Source organism: Delphinus delphis, chromosome X, assembly GCF_949987515.2.
Source record: "Delphinus delphis chromosome X, mDelDel1.2, whole genome shotgun sequence".
Lineage (NCBI taxonomy): Eukaryota > Metazoa > Chordata > Mammalia > Artiodactyla > Delphinidae > Delphinus > Delphinus delphis.
The window spans coordinates 35,675,024-35,700,137 of NC_082704.1; the positions used below are offsets into that span (position 1 = coordinate 35,675,024).

Here is a 25,114-nt window from a genome sequence, read left to right on the forward strand (position 1 = left end):
ATGAGCCTGACAGCCGTATATAGAACATTCCACCCAATAGCAGCAAAATACACATTCTTCTCAAGTGCACACAGAACATTTCCTAAGACAGATCACATGTTAGGTAACAAAATAATTCTTAACAAATTTTAAAAGGTTGGGATCATACCAACTATATTTTCCAACCACAATGGAATGGAACTGGAAAATAATAGCAGGAGGAAAACTGGAAAATTCACAAATATGTGGAAATTTAAAAACACACTCTTGAACAACCAGTGAATCACAGAAGAAATCAAAAGGGAAATTGGAAAATACCTTGAGACAAATGAAAATGAAAGCACATCATACTAAAATTTATGGAATGCAGCAATAGCAGTACTAAGAGGGAAGTTTATAGTGAAAATTGCCTACATTAAAAGAGAAGAAATTTTTCAAATGAACAATCTAATATTACACCTCAATAAACTAGAAAAAAAGAACATATTAAGCCCAAAGTTAGGGGAAGGAAGTAATTAAGAGCAGAAATAAACAAAATAGAGAATAGAAAGAAATCGATGATACTAAGTGCTGGGTTTTTTTAAAGATCATCAAAATTTACAGACCTTTAACTACAGTAGTTTAAAAAAATACTCATAAATAAAATCAAAAATGAAAGAGGAAAAAAATTTTAAATGAAAGAGGAGATATAATGAATGCCATAGAAATTAAAAGGATTATATTGACTACCATGAACAATTATACATCAACAAATTGGATAACCTAGAAGAAATGGATAAATTCCTAGAAATATATAACTAATCAAGACAATCATGAAGAAGCAGAAAATCTGAACAGAACTATAAGTAGCAAGGAGATTGACTCAGTAATCAAAAACATTCCAACAAATAAAAAGCCCAGGACCAGATGGATTCATTGGTGAATTCTATAAAACATTTAAAGAAAAATTAACTTATTTTAAAGAATTAACTTTCAATTCATGTCTAAGTTAATTCTTAATTTAAAGAATTAACTTCATTCCTTTTTAAAAAGAGTTTCAGAAGCCAATCTTTCTCAAACTCTTCCAAAAAACTGAAAAAGAGGGAGCCCTTCCCAGTTCACTTTGTGAGGCCAGCACTATCCTGATGCAAAAACCAGAAGAAAGACACTACAAGAAAAGAAAACAATAGGCCAATATCCCTGATGAATATAGACACAAAAATTTTCAACAAAATGCTAGCAAACCAAATTCAACAGCACATTAAAAAAATTATACACCATAACCAAGTAGAATTTATCTCCAGGATGCAAGGATAACTCAACATATGTAAATCAATCAATGTGATACACCACATTAACATAATGAAGGGAGAAAAATATCACATGATCATCTAAATAGATGCAGAAAAAGCATTTGACAAAATTCAACACTTTTTCAGGTTAAAAAGTTGAGTATTCTTAACTCAACAAACTAGGAATAAAAGGAAATTACCTCTACATGATAAAAGCCATATATAAAAAGTCCACAGTTAACATCATACTCCGTCATGAAAAACTGAAAGATTTCCTCATTCAGGAACAAGACAAAGATGCCCACTCTCACCACTTCTATTCAACATAGTACTGGAAGTTCTAGCCAGAGCCATTAGACAATAAAAAGAAACAAAAGGCACTCAAATTAGAAAGGAGGAAGTAAAATTAGTTCTGTTTATATATGACATGACCTTATATGTAGAAAACTCTAAAGACACCACAAAAATTGTTAGAACTAATAAATTAATAGCATATGCTCTAACTATTAAGTCTTTACAGGATACAAAATCAATATACAAAAATCAGTTATATTTCTATATGCTAACAATGAACCATCTGAAATGGAAATTTAGAAACCAATTTCATTTAAAACAGCATCAAAAAGAATAAAATACTTAGGAATAAATTTAACCAAAGAGGTGAAACTCTTGTACACTGAAAATTACAAAACATTGCTGGAAGGAATTTAAAGGTACAAATACACAGAAAGATATCTCATGTTAATTGACTGTAAGACAATATTGTTCAAATGTCCACACTATCCAAATCAATCTACATGTTCAATATGATCCCTATCAAAATCCCAATGGCATTTTTTATAGAAATAGAAAAAAATCCTAAAATTCATGTAGAACCACAAAGAACCCCAAATAGCCAAAACAATCTTGAAAAAGAAGAACAAAGCTAGGTACCTCACACTTCCTAATTTCAAAACATATTACAAAGTTACAGTAATCAAAACAAAATGGTGCTGGCATAAAGACAGACATATGGACCAATGGAACACAGCACAGTACCCAGAAATAAACCCACACATATATGGTCAAATGATCTTTAACAAGGGTGCCAAGAGTACACAATGGGAAAAGGATAGTCACTTCAACAAATGGTGTGGGGCAAACTGAATATTCACATGTAAAAGAATGAAACTAGACCCTTATCTTACACCACACACAAAAATCAACTCAAAATTAAAGCCTTCAGCAGAAGACCTAAAACTATAAAACACTTAGAAGAAAACCTAGGGAAAAAACTTCAAGATATTGGTCTTGGCAATGATTTCTTGGATATGACACTAAAAGCACAGGCAACCAAAACAAAAACAGACAGATGGGACTACATCAAACTAAAAATCTTCTGCATAGCAAGGGAAACAATCAACAGAATGAAAAGGCAACCTACAGTATAGGAGATTTTATATATATATATATATATATATACATATATATGTAAACCATATCTCTGATAAGGGGTTTATATCCAAAATATATAAGGAACTCCTACAACTCAATAGCAAATAATAATAGCAACTTTATTTTAAAATGGGCAAAGGACTTGAATAGACATCTCTCCAAAGAAGACATCCAAATGGCCAACAGATATATGAAAAAAGTGCTCACCATCACTAATCATCGGGGAAATGCAAATTAAAACTACAATTAGACATCATCTCACTCCTGCTAGGATGGCTATTTAAAAAAAAATAACAAGTGTTGGCAAAGATGTAGAGAAATGGAACCTTTCTACACTGTTGGTAGGAATGTAAAATGATGCCACTGTTATGGAAAAATAGTATAGATGCTCCTAAAAAATTAAAAATAGAACTACTATATAATCCAGCAATACCATTTCTGGGTATTTAACCAAAAGAATTGAAAATAGGCTTTGGAAGAGATATTTGCACTCCCATGTTCATTGCAGCATTATTCACAATGGCCAAGAGGAAGAAATAACCTAAATGTCCATCAATGAATGAATAAAGAAAATGTGGTATATATATGGTATATAAATACAATAGAATATTAGTCTGCCATATAAAAAGGAAATCCTGCAATATGCTACAACACAGATGGAACTTGAGGACATTGTGCTAAGTGAAATAAGCCAGTCACAGAAGATCAAATACTGCATAGTTCCACTTAAATGAGGTATCTAAAGTAGTCAAACTCATAGAAACTGAAAGAATGGTGGTTGCCAGGGACTAGGGGGAGGGAGAAATGGGGAGTTGCTATTCAATGGGTATAGAGTTTCAGTCATGCAAGATGAAAACAACATTGTGGGGAGGACCTCCCTGGTGGCGCAGTGGTTAAGAATCTGCCTGCCAATGCAGGGGACATGGGTTCAAGCCCTGGTCTGGGAAGATCCCACATGCCATGGAGAAACTAAGCCTATGCGCCACAACGGCTGAGCCTGTGCTCTAGAGCCTGCAAGCCACAACTACTGAGCCCACATGCCACAACTACAGAAGCCGCATGCCTAGAGCCTGTGCTCTGCAACAAAGAGAAGCCACCGCAATGAGAAGCGCACGCACCACAATGAAGAGTAGCCCCTGCTCATCGCAACTAGAGAAAGCCCACATGCAGCAATGAAGACCCAACGCAGCCAAAAATAAATAAATAAATATAACTAAAATTTTTAAAAATAATTTTAAAATAAAATAACACTTTTAAAAAATTGTGCCTATAGTTAACAATATTGTGTAATGTACACTTAAAATTTTAAGAGGGTAGATTTCATATTATGTGTTTTTTACCACAATAAAAAAATATGTGATATGCAGCTAAACCGCTGCTGAGTGGGAAATTTATAGCACTAAATGCTTACCTCAGAAAAGAGGAAAAGTCTCAAATTTAAAAATATAATTTCCCACCTTAAAAAAAAAACTAGAAAAATAAGAGTAAAATAAACCCAAAGCAAGGACAAGGAAGGAAATAATCAATTTAAGAGCAAAAATCAATGAGATTGAAAACTGAAAATTAATAGAGAAAAATCAATGACATAAAGAGCTGATTCTTTGAAAAGAGCAATAAAATAGACAAATCTCTAGCGAGAATGACAAATAAAAAAATAGAGAAAACACAAATTATTAATATCAGAACAAGACAGGGGATATCACTAGAGACTCTGCAAACACCAAAAGGATAAAGGAAATATTACAAACAAATTTTACAATTTTGAAAACTGGATCAATTCCATGAAAAACACAAACAAACACCCAATATGAAATAGATAATTTTAGTAATCCTATAGCTATTAAGGAAATTGAATCTGTACTTTTAAAACTCCAGGGCTTCCCTGGTGGCACAGTGGTTAAGAATCTGCCTGCTAATGAAGGGGACACAGGTTTGAGCCCTGGTCCAGGAAAATCCCACATGCCATGGAGCAACTGGGCCCATGCACCACAACTACTGGGCCTGCGCTCTAGAGCCTGCGAGCCACAACTACTGAAGCCGGTGCGCCTGGAGCCCGTGCTCCCCAACGAGAAAGGCCACCACAATGAGAAGCCCGTGCACCTCAAGGAGGAGTAGCTCCCGCTCACCGCAACTAAAGAAAGCCTGCACAGCAAGGAAGACCCAACACAGGCAAAAATAAATAAATAAATAAATAAAAGTAAAATTCCCTTTAAAAAAAAAAAAAACTCCAAAAAAATCTCCAGGCCCAGTTGGTTATACTAGAGAATTCTACCAACCACTTAAAGGAAAATTAATACACAATTAATTTTGTGTAGATACTATTACACAATCTCTTCCAGAAAATACAAGAGGAGGAAATACTTCCCAATTCTTATTATAAGGCTAATATCTCATTGATATGAAAATCAGACAAAGATAGTACTGAAAAATTAAATAACACGCCAATATCATTCATGAATAGAGACACAAAAATCCTTAACAAAATATTAGCAAATAGAATTCAGCAATATGTAAACAAATTTATACACTATGACCAAGTGGATTTATTTCAGGGATGCAAGCTGGGTTCAATATTTGAAAATCAATCAGTGTAATAAAAAAAATCACATGGTCATATTAGTGGATACTGAAAAAGCTATTTGACAAAATTCAACATTTATTGATGATAAAAATCCTCAGAAAACTAGGAATTAGGGGGGAATTGCCTCAATTTTAAAAAGAATATCTACCCAAAATAAACTACAGTTAACATCACACTTAATGCTGAAAGATTGACTGCTTTCCCCCTAGGATTGGAAACAAAGCAAAGGTTCAGCTCTCACCACAGCTATTACACATAGTACTGGAATTCTGAGCCAGAACAATAAGGGAAGACAGAGAAATAAGAGGCATAAAAAGTGGAAAGAAAGAAATACCACTGTCCCTATTTGCAGATGACAAGATGGTCTACAAAGAAAATCCAAAGAAACCAACAACAGAAAAAACCTCCTAGAACTTAATCAGTAAATTCAGCAACATTGCCGGGTACAAATTATATAAAAATCAATTGCATTACTATGTACTAGCAATGAACACATGGAAACCAAAATTTAAAATATAATACCATTAACAGTCACACAAAAAATGAAATAATTATAATTCTAGCAAAACATATACAGGACTTGTATGTTGAAAACTACACAATGCTGAAAACGACACGATGCTAGCAAAAGAAATAAAAGAAGATGTGAATAAATGGAGAGATATGCCCTGTTCATGAATTGAAAGACTCACCATAGTAAAGATTTCAGTTCTCCCCAAAGTGATATACAGTTCTTATACAATTCCTATCAACATCCTAGCAAACTTTTTTTAGATATAGGCAAGCTTATTCTGAAAAGTATAGGGAAAGACAAACAAACAATACTGAAAAATAATAAAGGAAGAAGTATCACTCTACCCGATTTTAAAATTTATTATAAAGCTATAGTAATCAAGACTGTGTGAGATGGCAAAGGGACAGACACACAGATCAATGAATCAGAAAAGAGAACCCCAAAATAGGCCTATACAAGTACAGCATACTCATTTTCTACTATAGTACAAAAGCAATTCAATAGAGCTGAAGCAACTGGACATCCATAGTTTAAAAAAATTAACCTCAATCTAAACCTCACACTAAATACAAAAATTAACTCAAAATGAATCATGGACTTGAAGGTAAAATATAACTAAAAAAACTTTAGAAGAAAATCTAGGAGAAAATCTTTGAGACCGAGGGCTTAGTGAAGAGCCCTTAGACATAGCAACAAAAGCACAATCCATAAAAGAAAAAAATTGATGAACTGGACATCATCAAAATTAAAAGCTTTTGCTCTATGAAAACATCCTATTAATAAGATGAAAGGACAAGCCATAGACTGGTAGAAAAATATTTGCAAACTACATATGTGACAAAGAACTTATATCTAGAATATATAAAGAACTCTCAAAATTCAACAGGTAAAAAACAAAAAAACCCAAACAATGCAATTATAAAATGGGCAAAGGATTTGCAATAATGTAGATGGATTTTGAGGTATTATGCTAAGTGAAATAAGTCAGATGGAAAAAGACAAATACTGTATGATTTCACTTATATGTGAAATGTATAAACAAACAAAATAAATAAACAAATGAAACCAAATATAAACAAACACATAGATACAGAGAACAGAGTAGTGGTTACAAGAAGGGAAGGGGCGGAGGGATGGCAAAATGGGCAACGGGGGTGAAATGCATGGTGATAGATAGAAACTAGATTTTTGGTGGTGAGCCCACTGTCGTGTACACAGAAATAAAATATTGTACACATGAAACATAGGTTATTAACCACTGCTACCTCATAATTTTTTTTATTTTAAAGAAAATAGGCAAAGGACATGAAGAGACATTTCACTGAAGATATAGGGATGGAAAATAAACACATGAAAAAATACTGACCATCGTTAGCCACTAGAGAAATGCAAATAAAACCACAATAAGATATCACTATGCACCTATCAGAACGGCTAAAATAAGAAACAATTACAACGACAATGCTGGTAAGGATGCAGAGAAACTGGATCTCTCATACATTGCCAGTGGGAGTGTAAAATGCTATATAGCCACACTGGAGAAGTTTCTTTAAAAACTAAACATACACTTACCATATGACCCAGCAATTACTCTCCTGGGCATGTATCTCAGACAAATGAGAGTTATGTCTACACTAAATCCTATACTCAAATGTTTATAACAGTTTTATGTGCAACAGACCCAAACTGCAAATAACCAAAATGTCTCTCATTAGGTAAATGGTTAAACAAACTGTGGTATACCCATAGCATGAAACACTCCTCAGCAATAAAAAAAGAACAGACTACTGATACATGTATCAACCTGGATGGGTCTCAAGGTCATTAAACAAAGTGGAAAAAATTGGAAAGTATCACATTCTCCATTACTTCATTTATATAAGATTCTCAAAATGACAAAATTATAGAGTAGGAAAACAAATTAGTATTTGGCAGGGGTTGTGGACAGCTGTGACTATGAAGGGGTAGCTTTCTAGTGAAGGAATATTTCTGTATCTTGATTGCAGTTATGGTTGCACAAATCTACGCAAGTGAGAAAATAACATAGAACTGTACACACACATCCTACCAATGTCAATGTCCTGTTTCTTACCTTGTATTATAATTACATAAAATGTAATGATTGGGGTAAACTGGAGGAAGAGTGTATGGTACAGTTTTTGCAACTTCTTGTGAGTCCCTTATTCTTTATAGTAAAAAGTTTAAAAGTAAACCATTTATAAAGCAAATAACTCAGAAAACAAGAGTGTGTGGAAGCTAAAACCCAGGGAGCAAGTAAATAAAATGTTTTATTATAATAGCCTATAACAATATGCCAGCTTTACGAAGAGAGAGATTTAAACGGGGAAGATTTGCATAGGTCAGTGACACACAATACCAAGGACATTTTTATCTGTAGGATTAAAACATGTGCTTAAAAAAATATTAGAGCCACAGATTAAAATGTCTCATCTTAAACCAGGCAACTGGCTATTGTGAATTGTTTGCAATTAACCACATAAACAACTTACATCTGCAAACAGTGAAAAAAATCAATCGCAAAGGGTCTTCAGGCCAGTTGTTCAAACTTTACCTGGTAAGTGGTGGGAATGGAGAAGTTTCATTCTGGATAAGACAGAACCTATTCCTGTGACTGTCATACAGTTAACTGTCATATACCTCTGTAGGGTTTCCTCAAGTTTGTTTCACTATAGAATATATTGGTTTCCAGCTGTGCTATGGAAAGAATATTTACATTAAATAAAATGTTTAGTGATAATTAGAAAGGAGCAAGTAGGGGGAAACTGCCTCTCTCTGCACTGTCCACAATGATAACCACTTGCCACATGAAGCTATTTAAATTAAAAATAATTAAAATTAAATTTAAAATTTAGTCCCTGGACACATTTCAAGTGCTCAGTGTGACTAGTGGCTACCCTACCGGAACAGCATAGATACAGAACTTTCCCATCATCACAAAAAGTTCTACTGGACAGTGTTGCTCTAGAGCATGAAAATCATGACATTTCCCAAGAATCATAGGTAGTGTTACAGCCCAAAGAGCTCTGACAGGAATTAGTATTCCGTTACCTGAGGTTTGCATTTTTTTTTTTTTTTTTTTTGCTGTGCGCGGGCCTCTCACTGTTGTGGCCTCTCCCATTGTGGAGCACAGGCTCCGGACGCAAAGGCTCAGCGGCCATGGCTCATGGGCCCAGCCGCTCCGCGGGATGTGGGATCCTCCCAGACTGGGGCACGAACCCGTGTCCCCTGCATCGGCAGGCGGACTCCCAACCACTGCGCCACCAGGGAAGCCCCTGAGGTTTGCAGTTACACATAATTTCATCTTCAGCAATATTGAGCAGTATGTTGCAGTGGTTAAGTGCTAGGGCTTTGGGGTAGAATAGCAGTGGATTTTAATTTTAGCTCCAACTTTTGCCAAATTGTGTGACCTCAGGCATGCTACTTCGCTTCTCTGTGCCTGTATTCTCATTTTTTAAAAGGTGGAGACTGGAGGATAATGGTACCTCCCTCATAGGGTTGTTGTGAAGGATTAAATGAGATAAGCCCAATACCTGACACATGTGATCAGTAAACGTTAGTTATTCTAAAGGCCAGAAGGTGAACTTGGCTTGTTCTAGGACCTAGACTGTATAAGACCAGTAGTAAAGGGAATATGCAATTGTATGCACAGCAACTGAGTCAGTCCCTAACAGGGCCCCCCTTTGACTCTTCTTGATAAACAGTAACCACATTGTTCCTCCATACTTGAGGACAGTGACAAAAGGGAAGACACCTTTGAAAGCTTCCAAAGAGTCAAAGAATACCTTACCCTTGGCCTTAAGGGACTCAGAATTGAAAGTTAACCATCCTGTCATATCAAATAAAATAAAAGCACAACACACAGTCTATAAAGGAAGATTACCCAAACAAGTCACTCAGTAGGAGAGGCACTTGGAGTTGTTTTCCCAGCTGTTTCTGACAATCAAATCCAATTTCTTGATGTATTATTATGGTGAAATGTTACTATACCCAATCCTGTGTGAATACCACACAACAGGCCTACTGTACCTCTGTAATCAACTGGATAAATATTTATTGAACACCTGCTAAATACAGGACACTTTTACACACCAGCCATCAGCAAACTACATCTGGCAGGCCAAATTAGATCCACTATGTGTTTTTCTTATGGTAAGGAAGGTAGGAATGATTTTTACATTTTTTAACTGTTGGAAGAACTGCCTTCAACCAGTACTACCAAACACCGAATGGCCCTGGAAATTAGCTTTTGCTCCAGACTTGATAATGTTTCTTAATTAATTCAACTTAAAATTACAAGGCAAAACAGCACTTATATGTGAAATTTACACTGCAGGAAAGCCATTTCAACAGCTAACATTGTTTGAATCATAAGTAATGTCAACATGCTTTATATGCATCCCATGCTGTCACAGGTCAAAACAACAAAATCACAGTGAGATACCACTTTGCACTCACTAGAATGGCTATAATAAAAAAGACATTAACAAGTGTTGGTAAAGATGTGGAGAAATTCTAACCCTCCTACATTGCTGGTGGGAAGGGAAATGGTGCAGCCACTTTGGTAAAGTCTGGCAGTTCCTCACAAAGTTAAACATAGAGCTACCATATGGCCCAGCAATTCCCCTCCTAGATATGTGCTAAGAGAAATGAAAACACATGTCTGCACAGAAACGTGTACGTGAATGTTTATGACGGCATTATTCATAATAACCAAAAGGCAGAAACCAACGAACTCATGAACAGATAAGTGAAATATGGTATAGCCAAACAATGGAATATTACTCAGCCATTAAAATGAATGAAGTATTGATATAAACTAAAATTTGGATAAATTTCAAAAACCTTATACTAAGTGAAAGAAGCCAGACACAAAAGATTACATACTGTATGATTCTATTTATATAAAATCCCCCAAAATGAAAATCCATAGAGACAAAAAATAAATTAGTGGTTGCCTAGGCCTGGGAGTGGAAATGGGGAGAGAGTGAAAACAGGCATGAGGTTTCTTTCTGGGGTAATGGAAATGTTTCAAATAAGAGTGTGGTGATGGTAACACAATTCTAAAATACTAATAACATTAAATTGTACAATTTTTAAAAGTGTACAACACCAAAAGCATGACCCATAAAAGAAAAAAAACCCAATAAATTAGATCTTGTCAAAACTTAAAACTTTTGCACTTCAAAAGACATCATTAAGAAAATGAAAAGACGAGCAACAGAGTGGGAGAAAATATCCACATATCATATCTACAGGGACTTGTATCCAGAATATATAAATAATTCTTACAACTCAATAATAAAAAGACAATAAAGATAATAACTCAATTTAAAAATGGAAAAGATGTATGAATGGTTAGTAAGTAAATGAAAAGGCGCTCATCATCATTAGTCACTAAGGACGTACAAATTATAACTACAATAAGATATAATTTCACATCCATTCAGAATGGCTATATCAAAAAGACAATAACAAATGTTGGCAAGGACGTGGAGAAACAGAAACCCTCATACATTACTAGTGGCAATGCAAAACAGTGCTGCCGCTTTGGAAAATAGTTTTATAGTTTCTTATAAAGTTAAAGATAAATTTGCCATATCATGCAGTCATTCCACCCTTAGGTTCCTACCAAAGAGAAACCAAAACACCTGTCCACACAAAGACTCGCACGCTAATGTCCTTAGCAGCATTATTCATAATAGCCAAAAACTGGAAACAACCTACACATGTAGCGAGTAGACAGACAAAATGTTTTATAGCCACATAATGGAATACTATTTGGCAATAAATATTAATGAAGTACTGGTACATGCTACAATATGGATGAACCTCAAAAAATATTATGCTAAGTGAAAGAAGCCAGGCACAAAAGACCACTTCTTATTTGATTTAATTTAGATGAAATGCCCAGAATAGGCAAATTTATAGAGACAAAGTAGATCAGTGGTTACCTGGGGCTGGGAGTGGGAACGAGGATTAACTGTAAATAAATGAGCATGAGGGATCTTTGGGGGGAAATGAAAGTGTTCTGAAACTGATTATGATTATGGTTGCACCATTCAGTAAAGTTACTAAAAATATTTAACTATACTTAAAATGGGTGAATTTTATTATATGAAAACTATATCCCGATAAAGCTGTTAAAAATAGGAAAGGAAGAGTAGGGGAAACTGGGTGAGGGGTACACAGGAATTCTGCATTATCTTTGCAACTTTTCCATAAATCTAAAGCTATTCTGAAATTTAAAATGTATTTAAATAAAAAATAACAAGAATATGTTTGTGGATTCATACCTATCTGTGTGAAAAGACATTTACAAAGATGAAATGGGTAAAATCTCATTACAGATCAGTATTAACAGATGAACATTTGAAATGATTTTGATGATAGGGAACACTATTAGCCCCAAATAAACAAAATGTTATCCCCCCAAAAGAATTCCATTATTCTCATTAGTAGTCTCATATTACAAAAAAATGATCAATTATTATTACTATACCTTGAATTTCATCAATAAATATTTGTTGAAATTTGTTTTCTCCCTTGTCACATAAGTACCTACAAATTATCCTCGATTTTGCCTTTTGGCCCCCAAAGCCTAAAATATTTACTATGTGGCTCTTTACGGAAAGGTTGCCAAGCTCTGTTCTACACCATAACAGGGTAAATATAAGCATAGTCAGTTTCTTTCTTGAGTGTATTCTTATCGTTACCTGGTTTTGGTATGATGCCAGCCTGGATATGCCCTATAAAGGATAAGCCTTGCATCTCTTCTGCTATGGCACTATTTAGGAATCCTATAAATAGAAACACTATTAGCTTAATAGTTGTAGCAAAACTTCGATGTCACCGTTATTATCGTGATATTAAAGAGCCAACACCATGCCACAGTGTCAAGATGACCCTCATCAAGTTGTGATGTCACCACGCCATGGACTCCCCGAGATCTCTTAGATATCAAGTGGGTCCTATGGCATCACACCCTGCCTTTGGCATCACCCTGGCACATCACCTTACTACGGTGTCATATGCTATCACTGTTGTGGCAGAATTCTGCCCTAATGCCACTCCGTCGGAATGTAAGAATAATTAACCCCTAGTTCTTTCCATTCCTTTGGCGGCGGGGGAGGATGGCCACAGGCACTGGTTCGAGCTCAGCAGATAGTACTCAGCTGCTACCGTTTTCCCTTCCGCTTACCACTGCAGGTCAGGGCCCCCGTGGGACAGGACTTTCTGGCTCCCATAACTCTCTTGCCATGACCCCGCACCCACTTCGCGTCACCGACTCAATGCCCCAACAGCGACCACCCACCCCGGTTCTACACGAAGCCGCTCCCCGTACCTGACTCCATTCTCCAGCTGTCATCCTGGGCCAATTCCACCGGCCACTTGACTACGGCGGCCGCAAGGGACCCCGGGACTCGTAGTTCCGCGCTGCTAACGGCAGAGACGGAGACAGCGGCAAAGGCTCCTCCCCGCCCGGAACTGCGCTCAAACTGCAACTCCCAGAGGCGCCCTGCGATGGGAAAAGAAACAAAGGAACGAGCGCGATTGGTCACTGGGGGAGCTCTAATGCCTGTTTTGATTGGCAGTCGGAGCTGGCGACGTGAGGCGGTCTTTGGTCAGGCTTCACCGAGATCCTGGGAAAGCGAAATGGAGGGGTGTGTGTCTAACCTAATGGTCTGCAACCTGGCCTACAGCGGGAAGCTGGAGGAGTTGAAGGAGAGGATCCTGGCCGATAAATCCCTGGCCACTAGGACTGACCAGGTAAAGCAACGCTTGGGGCCTCTCCGCTGGCGGCGGCGGCGGCAGCGGCGGAGGCCAACGTGGCTGCCCGGCCCAGCCCAACCCATGGGGAGGCCGGTTCCGAGAGGGCCAGATCCCCGCCCCCGCCGCCCCATCCTTACCCCAGGGTCACCTCAGGACTCGGGACCGGGCGGCCGGAGCTAGCCCCACAAACCACCAGTGTTGTTTTTTGGCCCAGTACTTAGTCGCTGTATTTTGGATATTTCTAGAACGTTTGCGCGTTTCTCAGAAATGCCCAATCTTTGAGACATCCGTGAGAAGGGAAGTTTTTGGTTTTTGGAAGTGGGTTTGTTTGCTTTTATTAGTGACTATTCAACGGAACACGTGTAACTGAACGCCTCAGCTGGGAGCTGAGGATACTGTCGAATAGAAGGATCAGACGTTAATAAAATAATCCCAAATCATATGTCCGATTATAAATTGTGGTAAATACTCGGGAGAGAAGTTGACGTGGGGCTTTCAGAACATATGGAAGAACCTGATTTAATCTCGCTTAGAAAAGCCGAATGTTGTCGTAACTGAAGAGGCTTTGCAAAGGAGGGAAGATTGGCTGTATCTTGAAGGATGAGTGGGATTTCCCTGGGGGATGAAGGGGCATTCTAGGCAAAGGCAGAACAAAAGTGAGTGGACCTTGGGAAGTGTTTCTTTCTGCCCTCCTGCTCAAAAGACCCTCATGCTTTCACCCTGAGTTTCTAGAAAGATTCACGTTGCCCTCAGTAAGCCATCATACATTTATAGATTGCCTCCTATTTGACAGGCACCGTGCTCAGCACTAGCAAGACAGTGTCACATAATTACAAATCTCCATTTTGTGTGTTTGGGAAGAGAATTAGAAGTTCAGAGACTTTTTTTTCTGGAACTTTTCTTTATTGCTCAACCTGAAAATGCCTTTGTCTAGTTTACCTTCATTTTGCTCTGGTGATATTTAATACTTTAGATTTAATTTAACAATATTAAGATTTAATAATACTTCTAACCATTCTTCATCAAGTCAATGGCATGAAAAAGGGAGAAACTATTCAAGATCAAAAGACTTAAGAAACATAACAAACATTTGCAACTTATGGAGCTTGTATGGATCCTGATTGAAACAAGCCAAGTGCAAAAAGGCATTTGGGGGACAGTTGGGGAAATCTGGGTATTTGATGTTATAAAGGAGTTAGTGTTAATTTTAATCAGTGTAATAGCTATGTAGTAAAGTATTTTTTAGATACTCAGATATTTAGGTATGAAAGGTCATAATATTTAAGATTTGTTTTTAAAAATCTCATCAAGGAGAAAAACAGATGAGGCAAGTATGGAAAAATAGTTATAAGATGTAGGTGATAGGCATATGGATTATATTACGTTCCCTGTATTTTTATATGAGTTTGAAATTTTTGTAATAAAGTTTAAAATACCATTTTCTTTTACATAGGGCTAAGAAATATAGCAGTCACTGCAAAAAAAATAGAGAGAGAGAGAGATTCCCTTTGAGAAACATGACTAACTCCTAGCTTATTATTTTCTTAAAGTAACGTTGCTCTCTAATTCTGTGTGTGGTATGGTTTTTTTTTGTTTGTTTTTGCGGTACACGGGCCTCTCACTGTTGTGGCCTCTCCCGTTGCGGAGCACAGGCTCCGGACGTGCAGGCTCAGCGGCCATGTCTCACGGGCCCAGCCGCTCCGCGGCATGTGGGATCTTCCCGGACCGGGGCACGAACCCGTGTCCCCTGCATCAGCAGGCGGATTCTCAACTACTGCACCACCAGGGAAGCCCTGGTATGTTTTTTAAATGGTTATAATCTCAACTAGTTTCATGAATATTTCTTTCCCACAAGATACATTTGTTCTTCCCAGAGCATCTAGAAAATTCAGAGCTGACGGGTTTGTGTCCCAACTTCACGATTTACTAGCTGTGCGACCTTAACAAGTTGCTCACCCTGAGGAGTCTGTAAAATGGGGATAATATCCACTGTATAGGATCATGGGGATTACAGGAGATGATGCACGTAAAACTCTTAGCACAGCGCCTGACATAAAAGTACGTACATAATGGAAATAGCCAAAGCTGTATTTCTGCCAAAGCACTGAAATCAGTTTTTTGCTCTATTGCTTTCATGGCTCTAGTCTGCCCAGAATTACCTACTTTCATCAATGTATTCTCCTCATGTTACTAAAACCTTGGTCTCTCTTATGTAAGTAATATGGTTTAAGGTTACCTACCTGAGGATCCAGTGCTCTCCATTTCTTGTTCCCAAACCGTAGGTTTGCTGGCTCCAATATTAATTTTTGTTTCTGCTTTCTTGCCTTAGTGCTTCTATTTTTCTTCAAGAATGTTGGTCTTATTGCTTCTCTGCTTCCCGTGTAGGACAGCAGAACTGCCTTGCATTGGGCATGCTCAGCCGGACATACAGAAATTGTTGAATTCTTGCTGCAACTTGGAGTGCCAGTGAATGATAAAGATGATGTGAGTACTAGGCAGAGTTGATAAATTCCCAGTTATCTTTAGACTCCAGACTGGTGTTTACTAAAGCCCGAGTATTAAGCTCACAAACAAATTTTAACCTTTATGACTAGGAAGTTACAGCATGGCCCCAGTGACCAAATACAGGACTGGTGGTTGCATTATTTCAGAATGTTCATTTTGCCACCCATAGCCTGTAATTTAAGGTAAACATGCAGATCAAGTCTTAATTATGATGATCCCTAAGAGACTACAAATCCTTTTTATTATGTTGGAAATTGTTTTTGGTGAATATTGCCTGAATAATGAGGGCCTAGATATCTTTTTTTGTTATATAAAGATTTGGTGTAATGGTATTGGTTATATTAGGATAAGACTTGTGAAGAATAAGGATGGAAATGTTTTTGTAGGCAGATTCCTTTTCGAGGATGCTCAATGAAATAATATTGATAATGGCAAAAAAGTAAAAACAGTTTAATGGAGGAACAGTTGAATACAGCATATATATACACCTAATAAAATAATACGCAACCAGGGGATTCCCTGGGGGTCCACTGGTTGGGACTCCGCGCTTTTGCTGCTGAGGGCACACGTTCAATCCCTGGTCAGGGAACTAAGATCCCGCAAGCCGCCCGGCGTGGCCAAAAAAAAAAAATAATGATAACGATAATAATATGCAACCAATAAAGTGATGATTCCAAAGAATGACATAGAAAAATTTTCACAACGTAATGATAAGTGGACATTGTGGAAAATGCACCTCACAGAACTTGATATCCTATTGGGGTATCCTTGATCCCAATCTTAAAACACATTAGAATTAGACTTATGTATTATTTCCATGTTGTGGGATTATGGGTGCTTTTCTTTTCTTCTATATATCTGGTTTCTAAATATCCTGCAGTGCTTAATGAGGGAAAGAGAAAGAATATTATTTTTTTAAACCATTTACACACAGCTCTGTAAACCCTGCCTAAATGTTAGCATTAATCCCTGTGCCTTTTCTCCCTGGTTTTTGTTCTGCCCACCTCTTTTACAGGCAGGTTGGTCTCCTCTTCATATTGCTGCTTCCGCTGGCCGGGATGAGATTGTAAAAGCTCTTCTGGGAAAAGGTGCTCAAGTGAATGCTGTCAATCAAAATGGCTGTACTCCCCTACATTATGCAGCTTCCAAAAACAGGCATGAGGTAGGGTTCCATTCCTAGGCTACTTCTTTTGAGTTCTAAACCTGTACGCAAACACAAATAGATCCCTGCATTGTTTTCTTCTCCATCTTCCCAGATTGCTGTCATGTTACTGGAAGGCGGGGCTAATCCAGATGCTAAGGACCATTATGAGGCTACAGCAATGCACCGGGCAGCAGCCAAGGGTAACTTGAAGATGATTCATATTCTTCTGTACTACAAAGCTTCCACAAACATCCAAGACACTGAGGGTAACACTCCTCTGTAAGTGACAAGTAGCAGTCATTTGTATTCTACCTGACATCAGCCCTCTTGCACTAATTCTTACACATCATTTCTTTTTTTAGTCTGCTTATAAATGTAATACATGTTTATGGCAAAAAAAATTTGAAAGTACACAAAAGTATAAAGATAAAAATTCAAAATGCCTATCATTTTGCCACCCAGAAATAACCACTGATAACATTTTAATGTATTTCCTCCTTGTCTTTTATATGCAAATGTACATACTTTACATATGCTTTTTTTATTGTAAAATTGGGACGATACTGTGTATATAGTTTTATATCTTGTTCTTTTCACCTCATAGTATATTGTGAGCATTTTCCAATGTGAATAAATATTTCTAAACCGTTTTTGAATGGCTATCCACAACGCCATTTTATGGATAAGGCATAATTTAATGATTCCTCTATTACTGTATATTTAAGCTTTTTTGAGTTTTCCATTATTATAAATAATGCTACATTGACCAACTTTATACAAAAATCATTGGCCATACTGCTGATTATTATCTTAGTATAGAAGTTAGAAGTAGAATTGCTGGGTCAACAGATACACATAGTTTAAGACAATTGCTGTATATTCCGAGATTGCTTCCAGAGGAGTTGTATCATTGTACCCTCCCAATAGCAGTGTGAGAGTGCCTATTACCCCCTCACCAACACCAAAAATATCCTTGTCTTATAGGAAAAATGGTATTTCAGAGTTGTAATTTACATTTTTTATTATCAATGAAGTTAAACATTTTTTAATGGCTATGACTAATTATATTCTTTCTCTAAATTATAACATTTTGTGTCCCTTTCTCTGTTTCCTTTTGGAGAATTAATTTATTTTTACTGACTTTTTTATGTACCCTTGACTTGACATAGTACAAATATTAACCTTCTGCCATGTTGAAAATATTTTTCCCAGTTTGTCTTTTCATTTTGTTTATGATTTTTTTGAAATAACCGAAGATTTCAACTCTATACAGTCAAACCTATTAATCTTCCCTCATAACTAGAAAGTGCTTCCTCACCCTGAAATTAGTTAACTATTCACCTGTATTTTATTATGTATTTTTTTAAAACATTGCATTGGTTTGGTTTGGTTATTGTTTTTCATTTAACTCAAATCCATCTGGAATTGATTTATGCTTGACCTGAAGCTGTCCTCTACCTTGATATTTTTTCTACAGTACTTGGCCACTATTCTTCCTTATCGAATGGTGACTTTTTTGAACCAGAAATTCTGTGAGTCTTCTTTTTAGTCCAAAGTAGGATTCAATTTTTTTTTAAGTATTGTTTTCTTAACTCTTAGTTTTACAATTTTTTTTCTGTAGTTCTGAGCGACTCTGTCTAGAAAAACATGCATATTCTATCCCTTTTCTCCAAATAAGAAAGGCAGGGTGGCCTGGAGGAAATTTAGGAGTCAGGCAGTATCGGGTCCTGAGCAGAGCCTACGATTAAGGAATAGCTACATGCTGTTTACCCAATCCAAACTCAGCCACTTAAACAACTATATTAAATACTTGTATTAAGTAACTCAGAGAAGTTACTTAACTTTCCTGAGTCTAATTTCCTTATCTGTAATGTGAGGATAATAATTCCTTCCTCACTAGATTGTTGTGAAGGTTAAATAAAATAACATGTTAGGGTCTAATACCCTACCTGGTAAACCGTTAAGTGCCTGACAAGGTTTCCCCCTCACTTACTGCTCAGCCATGTCATCATAGGCAAAGACTAACCTCTGTCACAATTTCAACTGTAAAATGGTGATAATAGTACCTTGCTAACTTACAAGGTGTCTGTAACAATCAGATAATATAAAATTTTTTAAACTGCTTTTCCAAAATTTAAACCACACAAATTGCTGTTAGCAGGTTGTGTATGGAGGTTTTTCTAAGTTCTAGCCTGGAATTATTGCATGTGTTTGGTGTAAACCACTAATCTTCATAAAATAAGGACGTTATTCCTTAGGCCGGCATTTACATCACTTCTGTTGTAGTAGGACCAGAATTGTGATTTATGATCTGGTATTATAAGACTATTCCAATGAATTTTAACTTATAAACAGTCTTCCCCATGAAAATCGATTTTCCTTTCCAGATTAAGTAACTTTCCGATATTACACTACCTAATAATATGCAGTTTAGACTACCTGTCAGGAAATCCTAACCTTTACATAGAATTGCAAATGATTAATCCATCTTTGTGGTCCTTGATTTCAGACACTTAGCCTGTGATGAGGAGAGAGTGGAAGTAGCAAAACTGCTGGTGTCCCACGGAGCAAGTATTTACATTGAGAATAAAGAAGAAAAGACACCCCTGCAAGTGGCCAAAGGTGGTCTGGGTTTAATACTCAAGAGAATGGTGGAAAGTTAAGCAGCTTGGATTTACTCTTACTTTGTATGTTTTGTGGTTGTCCCCTACTGTCCTAGAAACTAATGTACTTGTGCACAAGATGTCATCTATGAATTATGAAGTTGTTTCATCTTCCAAGTATTATAAACATGTTGACTATTGTTCCTGCTGAGGTATTTTTTTCTTAGCTTACAACTTGCTTTCCAGGCATTGAATAACAATAATAATAATTGAGATTGTTCTATTGTTGTATATTATTCTGTATTGAATCTTGGTTAACTTTGAGTCAGTGATTCTGTGGCTGTTGTGAGTCTTCAGCACCCTGCCATGCACCCTTTATCCCCCTCTGAGGCAGAACAACCCCAATAGCACCAGGCCAATTGTTTTGCCAGATGTTTCTAGGTGGATTCTAGAATGTTCTTCCATACAGTTGAAACACATCGTAACTCGTTTTTCAAGCCCACTCAGAGGCCTATGCCAGATATTTCTGTTTTTTCCAACAGTATGGTTTAATTTGTTTTTGTTATAGGAGGAATACTTACATATTGTGAGGATGAAATTTTCAGTTCAGAGGGCAGGCACGCTATCCAAGTTTGGCATTCATAAACACTAAAATAATGAAAAATAATAGCCTGTGTACCAATGTATGTTTTTAATGATGAGCTATTTCCCTCCAAAATAAAGTGTATTGTTTTACACAGGCCTCTCACTGTTGTGGCCTCTCCCGTTGCGGAGCACAGGCTCTGGACGCGCAGGCTCAGCGGCCGTGGCACACGGGCCCAGCTGCTTCGCAGCATGTGGGATCTTCCCGGACCGGGGCACGAACCCGTGTCCCCTGCATCGGCAGGCAGACTCAACCACTGCGCCACCAGGGAAGCCCAAGTTTATTGTTTTTATAAAGGAAGTTTTAAAGTACCTATATTAAGTCATCCTGTATTGAAAAGAATGTCAAGCTTGTTATGATGTGTAACAAAAATGTGTTTTTATTTGTATTTCAGAAACTAAAAAAATAAAATGTTGAGAGAATCTCCCAATTCTTTTTGCAAATCAGACACCCACTTAAGCCTTTAAATCCTTTATAAAGACAATTTCTTTATAAAGACAATTTCTGGGTAGCTCTGAAGTCAATAAAATCAGTGAAGCTTGACCTGCAGCTAAAATCTTTAAAAATAGTAATCTTCTGAATTGCTAATTAAATGTGGAGCAAAAGAAAATTAATAAGTGTAAACTTGATCTCAATTTAGGGAAACATTTTAAATGATTACTAGTCATAAAATCTAATGAACTGCAGGTGACTCTTCAAATTATTTTTTAATTTGAACTTTATGCTGCAAATATTGCTTGAAATAAGTAATCCAAGTGAGTCCACAAACTTCAATTAATTTGGGGTCAGAGACTTAATGACCAGTATCTAAAATGAGTTTTGTAAACGCAAACCGTGTTGTTGATATTCAGACCCTTTTACATAAGTATTTTGAGTGCTGAGCTTTACGATTATTAATCAGGGAAGCATATTCTTATGGAACTAAACTTTGTTTATTGAATGCCAGGGATAGAACTAATGACGGGAAATAATTTGTTTCTAATGCTTTTTAGCATGATCAAAGAGTAAAGTTATATCTAATAGGGCCTGTTAGGGCTGAAGGTATTCATAAGTACTGAGTTTTATTGTCTGAGGTAATAGGCTTTGTGAATGCAAAAGAAAATTCATCTTAGTTCTTTATAATACAGATGGAACCAGGCCTCAGGTAATTTGTAGGCTGTTGGCATTTTAAATGAAGTGGCTTAACATTTCAATCATTGATTTGTGTAAACTAAGGATATTGATGGCCTCGGATATTGATCAGATTGTTACCTGTTCCCTGTAGGAAACCCAATAGAGATGAAGCTGATTCAAGTTCAGCAGGTTTTACAGTTACTTTCAAGATGAACTCAGGAAAGATGACAATTTTAATTGTAGAGCTTAACTGAGAATATAAGATGGAAGAAACAGGTAAATAGAAGAGTGGAAAAAATTACATTCTCAACTATCTATTGGAGGGAATCCACAGTTTCAGTGAGGTTCTATGAGTGAGATTCAAGATAATTCTGCATTTTACTTTGTAATCTTTGACTTAACAGCTTAACTGTATGACCCCAGTGTTTTGATTTCCCAATTTAACTATACCAACTATACTGAGTTCATTACATGGCAGCGTCTTCTACTTTCTGTTGCCATATCCTTTTACACTATCAAACCCCCAAAACCTTCTGTTAGCAAGTTTGATATAGTGTGGGAGCTTTCCTTTGGGTGTATGACTCTAGCTTCACAGTTCTATTGACTGCCTAAAATTGAATGCAGAAATTTTTATGTTCATTTTTCTGGGAAGAGGGTTCAGTAACTTTCATCAGATTCTCAAAGGGATCTGTGACTTCCCAAAAGGTTAAGGATCCCTGGTTGAGAGAAAAAAGAATGCTGAATCAATTATCAGTAGACCTGGGTTCTACAAAAGTAGAGTACCACACTTTATAAATGTTTATATCCATTCTCCATTGCAGGCATTAAGACGATAGAAATCATCTCCATTTTACAGATGAGCAGACACTGAGAACTAGCACTACAGCCAACACTAAAATCTAGCTTTCCTGGATCCTGATCCATTTTCTTTCTGCCTCTACTCAAAAACAGTGGGCCAAATGGAAGGTACTGTGGTATTTTGATAATAACCCATTAGTTGTAACACCCCACCGACCAAACCCTGTGCTTTTTTTTAAATTCGTGGGTTTGGGGGATTTTTTTGTTTGTTTGTTTTCTGGTTTCCCAGAACCTTCATTATCATCTCCGAGTTTTTTGTTTTTAGACCAAAGCTTCAAAGACAAGTGGGATTGAGTCTTCATTGATTGGTTTGAACATTTTATGAGACCCTCTAACCTGTTTTACAGGTTAAAGGTTGTAAAACCACCTTTTATTACTAAAACTTGGGTTTGTTTCATTGAAATTAGTAGTTCGGTGCAGTTGAAGGAGCATTACACTGGGAATCAGAGAACTTGGGATCTAGTATTGACTTTGTAAAATCTTAGGCAGATCATTTTACCTCACTTCACTCAGGGATTCTCCTCTGGAGATTGGGTGGGGTTCTATAGGAATGACCCAGCTTTTTAAACTACACTTACCCCTTCCTGTCTCCCCCACCAAGAATATAATTCTGCATCATCTCCCACTTCCACCCCATCATTGTCAGGAGTGGGCCATTGTGTGCGTTACTACCCTCAGGTGCACTGAGGTTGAAAAAGTTCAAGTACTATTGATCTCAAAGCTCCTTTCTAGTTCTTCTTACTGAAAGTTCATCAAACCTGAGTTACAGGCCAGTGTAAAAGCTGCAAATATTAACTTCTCAGCATACAATATTGCGGGGAAAGTTCACTTGGTACTCTAAAGGACATGGGAGATCTCAAATGCATAATTTCTTGGTTGTTGGTCAAGAATTACTATGTTTTACTCCTTTTTTTTTTATCATAGATCACTATTATTTGGAGGCCCTCCACAGTGCCGTACAAATTCCAGCCTTCCCTTCAGTCAGCACACTACTGTTGATAATGACGTGCAAGAACTTGTCATAGTTAGAAAAGCTGTATATTACATGAAGACAAGAGCTAGCCCTGATTCTGCTCACCATTGTATCATCAGCCACAGTATCTGGTCCATAGTACCCATTCAGTAAGTGTCCAGTGGGTGACTGAATACACAGATGAATTTGGGGAGAATAAGGACCGACAGACAGCCCAAAAGCTGTTCCATTGACTTTAGCATATCCTAGTTGCTAAATGCTGAAACAAAGAGGTGACAGAAGTTCCTGGAAGTCTTTTTGGGTGGTGAGAAGTGAATGGTTAAGAAGCCAAGGCTGGTTTCGAATTTCGTTGGGACTACCTGTAAGGTCAGATCTTAACAAACGGCACCACGAAACAGAGGAAAGCTTCAAGTGAGCTCTTATTAGGGAGCGCTCCCGGGCGAGGTTCACTGGTCCGAGAGAAAGGGGGCCAGAGAAGTCGCGCCCGGGCGAGGGTTGGGCAAGATTTTATAGGGGAAGAAGGGAAAGGGGTGTGGTGAATCTGGGAGGGCACAGGGTATTCCTTATTTGGTGGTCTTTTCGGGTATCCTGGGGGACCGTTAGTCCCGCCCCTCGAAAGGCGGGAAGGCTGGGCTGGTTTCAAAGTCCCCAGGTCAGTTCCTGGAACTGGGTGGTCCGGAGAATTTCGTTCTGATGCAACCTGTGAATCTGATTGTGTTCCCCTGCCTCGGGCCAGTTGGCCTTACATCCCGACATCTTTGGTGTAATGGTGCGGCGTTCTGATCTCTGGCTACTTCATGCTGAATGGGGGCGTCGAAAGGGGAGTCGGGCGACCAGAGGTCCAAGGCTTAGGGGAGACCAGTGGGGGGGTTCTGTAGGAAGCAAGGTGTTAAGGACCGAGGAGCATTTGGTTTGTGGCCACCCGAGAGACTTCCTCCATGCGCCTGCGAAGGAACCTAAGAAAACAGGGAGCAAACATGAGCAAGATACAGATGAGAATTAAGGGGCCTAAGATTGGTGTTAGCCAGGTATAGAGGGTGGATCGCCACCAATCGGGAATTGGGGAGGCGAGGCGGACTGTTGGTGTTTGCGTTGGAGTTCTTCTCTTAAGCGATGGAGGGCTTTTACGTTGTCTTCGACGAGTCCTGTTTCATTGATGTAATAGCAGCATTCCTCCTGTAGGAAGAGGCAGGTACCTCCTTTGTCGGCCGTCAGGAGATCCAGGGCTCGTCGATTCTGGAGAGCGACTTGGGCTATGGAGGTGATTTGGCGCTGGAGAGAGGAGATGGAGCCGGCGGAGGCTTCAATGGCTAGCTGGAGTTTATGTTCTAAGTCGCGGGATGTTGAAACACTATGTGTTAGGGAGGTGTGGGAAGTAGAATTGAAGGGCTGGTCGAGCGGGACAGCAGCCAAGGGCGGCCGGCCAGGCGAGGCACATAGAAAGCAGTCAGAGATGTTACCTGTTCCTGTGTGGTTGAGTATCTGTACTGCTTGACGGACGAGGGTCAACCAAGAAAAAGGATCCTCTTTGTGTTTGGGGTGAGGTAGTTGGTGTCTTAGGGCTTGTTCTGTTCCCTGGATGGCAGTGGCTTGTTCGCTCAACTGTTGGATAACTTTGGGAATCAAACTGATATATGAGCGAAAGACCCTGATAGAGCCCACGGGGTAGGCATCAGTTGCCCATCGGTAGGTTTTTCCTTGTACC

General features: G+C 38.0%; 2 protein-coding genes across 5 annotated transcripts in view; one reads left to right on the plus strand and one right to left on the minus strand.

Moving 5' to 3' along the window:
• ATG4A (autophagy related 4A cysteine peptidase) overlaps nucleotides 1-13,213 on the minus strand; it is a 63,831-nt gene extending 50,618 nt beyond the window's left edge. For 2 of the 3 annotated variants that reach the window (XM_060002657.1, XM_069540373.1), the window contains exon 1: nucleotides 12,514-12,597. In XM_060002657.1, the coding sequence (XP_059858640.1) occupies nucleotides 12,514-12,568 (55 nt within the window). In that variant the 5' untranslated portion in view covers nucleotides 12,569-12,597. Of the gene's footprint in view, nucleotides 1-12,513; nucleotides 12,598-13,142 lie in introns of those variants that run through there. The other variant, XM_060002658.1, reaches the window with a different exon arrangement.
• A 188-nt stretch (nucleotides 13,214-13,401) lies between these two features.
• PSMD10 (proteasome 26S subunit, non-ATPase 10) lies at nucleotides 13,402-23,853 on the plus strand. Of its 2 annotated transcripts, XM_060002661.1 has the most exons (7): nucleotides 13,402-13,567; nucleotides 15,956-16,054; nucleotides 17,091-17,237; nucleotides 17,332-17,498; nucleotides 19,729-21,854; nucleotides 22,400-22,544; nucleotides 23,361-23,853. In XM_060002661.1, the coding sequence occupies exons 1-5, from the start codon at nucleotides 13,454-13,456 to the stop codon at nucleotides 19,880-19,882; spliced, it is 681 nt and encodes a 226-aa protein (XP_059858644.1). In that variant the 5' UTR covers nucleotides 13,402-13,453; the 3' UTR covers nucleotides 19,883-21,854; nucleotides 22,400-22,544; nucleotides 23,361-23,853. The 2 variants fall into 2 exon arrangements, with proteins under 2 accessions (XP_059858644.1, XP_059858645.1); XM_060002662.1 differs by lacking the exons at nucleotides 22,400-22,544; nucleotides 23,361-23,853 and having other exon boundaries at nucleotides 17,332-17,419; nucleotides 19,729-19,864.
• Nucleotides 23,854-25,114: the final 1,261 nt, after the last annotated feature.

Coding starts and splice junctions, on each gene's coding strand:
- PSMD10 (XM_060002661.1), top strand. CDS start 13,454: ATGGAGGGGTGTGTGTCTAACCTAATGGTCTGCAACCTGGCCTACAGC. Junction 13,568..15,955: donor TGGCCACTAGGACTGACCAG/GTAAAGCAACGC, acceptor CTTCCCGTGTAG/GACAGCAGAACTGCCTTGCA. Junction 17,238..17,331: donor CTTCCAAAAACAGGCATGAG/GTAGGGTTCCAT, acceptor CCATCTTCCCAG/ATTGCTGTCATGTTACTGGA.